Raw genomic sequence first — 4,452 nt, forward strand, 5'->3', positions numbered from 1 at the left:
ATCGGGTGCTCTTGGTTGGACTTCTAAAGCCTTTCAGGGGCTGTGACCCTCTGGCAGAGGGGCGCCCCTGGGGGCTAGGCTGCCCCTTGGGTGGGAACATCCTCCCTTTGCCGTGGTGCCCAGGAAGGAGTGGCTGGAAGTGCTGCCAGCAGTGTCCCATGCCCTCGGTCCCCGCCCCTCCCTCCCCCCAGTGCCTGGATATGTGCAGGCAGTTTCTGAGTACCAAGGAGAGGAGGAAGCTCTGTGAAATGTGGTCACTTGACCAGAAGAAGAAGTGCACTGGGAGAAAGAAGAAAAGGCGCAAGAGTTGACCTCTAGGTTTTCGAGAATAAAGAAGCATGAGAGAGACCAGCACCCTCTGGCTCTGCCCCGCCTGACAGTGAGCATGGTCTATTTCCTTGAACTTCTCTAAGCCTCAGTTTCCTTATTTGAGGATTTTAGTAGTACAACAAGTGGTCAATAGTCTACTACTGTGAATCTTGGGGAAGTGACTCGAGTTCCTGAGCCTCAGTTTTCTTATCTGTAAAATGAGGTAAAAAGTACTTATTCTGCATGCATTTCTGTGAGGATTGACTGAAATAACATATGCAATCACTTAACATACGTGGTACACAGAAAGTAAATGCTAGCTGCTGTTGTTCTTACTCTTATTGTTGCTAATGTGGTTACATTTTTATGTTTTTGTTTTTTTTTAAAAAAATTGATATTTTAGTGAGAAGAAGGGAGGAGAGAGAGAGAGAGAGAAACATCGATGAGAAGGAAACATCAACATCTACTGGCTGCCTCCTGCACGCCCCCTGCTGGAGATTGAGCTCACAGCCCTGGCATGTGCCCTGACTGGGAATTCAGGCAATGACCTCTTGGTGCATGGGCTGATGCTCAACCATTAAGCAACACTGGCTGGGCTGTAACCACATTTTTAAAGGTACTTACTGCATTGCAATTGTTTGCATCATTGGATGATTCAACACACAGGGCAGGCTCTGGTTAGGAAAACAAGACATGCCTTGCAAACTCATTGGCAATAGTGTATTGGAAATCCGATTGCTTTTATTTCTTTGACAGCTGATAGGGAGATGGGGTGGTGGAACAAATGGGTGTTATCTTTTCACATTTCCTCTAATTAATGACAATGAAATGAATCTGTACAATGTCACTACTATATGTGAGTGAATTAGGTAACATTATTAGCAAGCCTAGTTTTTCCCACTTGAAAGAAGGCACACACACTGGTGCCCCAATGTTTCTGACTTTACCATCAGTGGCGAAGAGGAACTTTTTATTATATGGTTGGAGAGATACTGAGTTCTGCTGAAGCATTTGATTTTGAACTAAGTGACACTGAGCCTATTGATAAATAAAGGTCAGCCCAAGACAGGGTGGGTGTAAGGTATACTTTGAAAGAAAAAGAATGAAGCTTGAATAGGGTATTTTTTTTAACAGCTAAAGAAATTTCCAGTTATCATTCAGTTCAAACATACTGTCTTGCTTTTACTTTAAGTAAAAACATAAGCATTTGTTATTTTGAGCACTGCATTTTGGAAACCAACCGGGAGTAGTGTGAAACTTCTGAGAAGCAGTAGAACAAGAAGAAAAGGAACTCAATGCCAGCATCCTTATCCTTCCACTCCCAGCCCCCCAGAGAATAGGGCATTTGCTCTTTATTACTTCAAGAACCTTTTAAAAGTCACGTGGGAAAGGAAGCAATCCAAGGATCTTTTGATTCCTTTTGGTTTTGGCCAAGAAAATGGAATTACTGAGAAAATCCAACCTTTTATAAAATGCTGCTGTTAGAGGAACTTCTCAGTGGGTTTAATACTATCACATCATTGTTGGGCAACACAAAGTGGGGAGAAAATAAAAATAATTTTTGGGCAGGAACCAGTTGGGTGGGTTTGTACAGACTTGTATCTCAGTGTCAGAATGTGGCATCAGGGCTTCGCGATGGGGTCACTTTTGTTATCTTAGGTGACATGATGATGTGTTAAGGCAAAGCTAGGTATTCTCCATCCCTCAGGTTTTGGGAAATGGACTAAGCACCATGGTTGTCAAACCACGTTTCTTTCACCCTCACCTTTTATAAAATGCAGCTCAACTTGCTTCCTCTAATTATTTGTAACCTGTCAATGGTTGTAGATTTCCGTGCACAAGCCTCCCTCTGGATACATTTCTGAATTCTGGTGGAAATGGACTAAGCACCATGGTTGTCAAACCACCTTCCTTTCACCCTCACCTTTTATAAACTGCAGCTCAACTTGCTTCCTCTAATTATTTGTAAACCTGTCAATGGTTGTAGATTTCCATGCACAAGCCTCCCTCTGGATACATTTCTGAATTCTGGTTACTGGGCATGTGTAGGAAGAGCCAGGGATGTCAGAATTATCCAGTCATTGCATGGGTTCTCTTTACTGTGCCTGCTTTTCTTCAGAGTACTCTTTATTCCCATCTTATTGCAAATCCCAGGCCTTAGGGTGATAAAGGGCACTTCTTAAACACTGGACAACATGGTAGAGGTGAAGATCTGCTGTAAAATCTGAGGGATGTCCTTGGTATCCATGGCAATGAAAGACCGGCCAGCGGGCAAAGTTCTCTGAAGCCTGCCAGGATGGAAAGGGAGAGGAAATTACCATTGCAAATTGGGGTGCCCCTTCCACCTCCTGCCTCCACAAAGCACAGCATCCAACTGGTTTCTCAGGAATGGATGTCTTTACTTCCATACCTTGCCCCTGCCTGCAACTGAACCCACTGTCACCAGGCAATGAAAGCTTTGGAAGAACAGCAGAGAGAGCACATGGGAGGCCTGGGACATCTGTGATGCTGTCAATTTAAAAAAAATGCTGTAAATTAAAAATAAAAAGGAGTGAACTGAAGGAAAGTTCTTTTCAGTGAGAAAATCAGTGAATATTCCCTTGACAGAGCCCTGGAACCAAAGTGAGATTAGCTCACCTGGGTCCAGTGACTGTGTTGGCCTCACTGTATTTCTAAGTGCTTTTCCTGCTAGAAAACAGGCCTCGAAAAATGCTGCCCAGTTAAACCTCGAGTGGTATTCTCCCCGCCCACCACCTCTCTTTTTGCCCCTCACACACATGTGAAATGCAATCTGACTTATGCAATTGCTGCTTTGATGGCACTGAGGTTATACAGGCTTATGATAATTTTTTTAAATGCCAATTTATCATTTGGAACAAAGGGCCATTTTCAAAGGCAATAAAAGTGTAAGACACAATTCCATCTGAAAGAAAGCCTCCTTTCACTGTGCCAGCAGATTTTGGTTTTCAAATGACATTTAATAAAAGTCAACTATCCTGTGTAGTATCATACATTTGGCATGCCCGGTAGACCAGCTAATTCTGCAACATATCTTTTGCCAGTAGATGTTGGACCATTTCCCTAGGAAACCACAAGGGTATTATTGTACTTTCTTAAGTATTCAAACAGGATCTGTTCACTAGAAAGACAAAATAGCTATTTCAGCTCAAGCAGCATTTGCTGAGTTTGCCGTCTGCTTAACACTGGGTTGGCCATGAAGAAAATCTGAGTAGAAAAGACATGGTTTGTGTTCAAGGACATGGAAGTTCTAGAAAAGGCTAACATCCAAAACTGAGAAAAATGCAAAGTAATAAAGTGACTGTAGTTACGTGATATTAAGTCTGTTCTCAACAGAACTGTGCAATCCTGCAGCGTGGAAAAGGGAATATAAAGAGAAAAAATGCCAGCACTTGGACACTAAAACATTTCCTAGTCCATACAGGACTCTAAACCGGAGTACGGCAGGTAAAAGGTGGGATAGCAGAGGCACATGGCCTTTTGAGTTTTAGGCAGGAATTATTTTTTGGTGGAGGAGGAGGTATACTTTCACTTGTGTTTTCTGCTTTTTAAAGTATTTTAAGCAGATAAAAAAAAAATGAGCTCTTTCTGTTTGTAATTCAAAAGGAGAAATGTTAGTGTGTTTAAGTCATTGAAAGTGTTTCCAGATCTCTGCCTTCAGAGCATCCACAATGGTGCTTATTGTCTGACCATCAGTTCCTCTACTGAACACTCAGTATATTCAGTGCAGCATCTTCCTCTAAACACTGCCTTACATTGTCTCCAAGTGTTTCCCCTGCCTCTTCTCCCCAGCAAGGGAGGCACATGCATCTCTGTGTGTGTGTATGTATGTATGTCTATGTAAATGTATGTTATATACACACACAAATTATATGCTACTTATATATGTTTCCATATGTCTATATACATTATATAGACACTAGAGGCCTGGTGCACAAAAATTTGTGCACTCGGGGGGGAAGAGGGGGGTCCCTCAGCCCGGCCTGTGCCCTCTAGCAGTCTGGGACCCCTCGGGAGATAACGACCTGCTGGCTTAGGCCTGCTCCCGGGTGGCAGAGGGCAGGCCCAATCCCTAGGTGCAGCCCCTGGTCGGGCTCAGAGCAGGGCCGATTGGGGAGTTGGGGC

At 43.4% G+C, this 4,452-nt stretch overlaps 1 protein-coding gene across 2 annotated transcripts in view; it reads right to left on the reverse strand.

The window, feature by feature from the left end:
- Positions 1-2,395: 2,395 nt before the first annotated feature.
- Positions 2,396-4,452, reverse strand: part of VWA8 (von Willebrand factor A domain containing 8) — a 389,233-nt gene continuing 387,176 nt past the window's right edge. For both annotated transcript variants that reach the window (XM_014549735.1, XM_005878642.2), the window contains exon 45: positions 2,396-2,597. In XM_014549735.1, coding sequence (XP_014405221.1) covers positions 2,489-2,597 — 109 coding nt within the window. In that variant the 3' untranslated portion in view covers positions 2,396-2,488. The remainder of the gene's footprint in view (positions 2,598-4,452) is intronic.

This window comes from Myotis brandtii, unplaced genomic scaffold, assembly GCF_000412655.1.
Source record: "Myotis brandtii unplaced genomic scaffold, ASM41265v1 scaffold569, whole genome shotgun sequence".
Taxonomy (NCBI): Eukaryota; Metazoa; Chordata; class Mammalia; order Chiroptera; family Vespertilionidae; genus Myotis; species Myotis brandtii.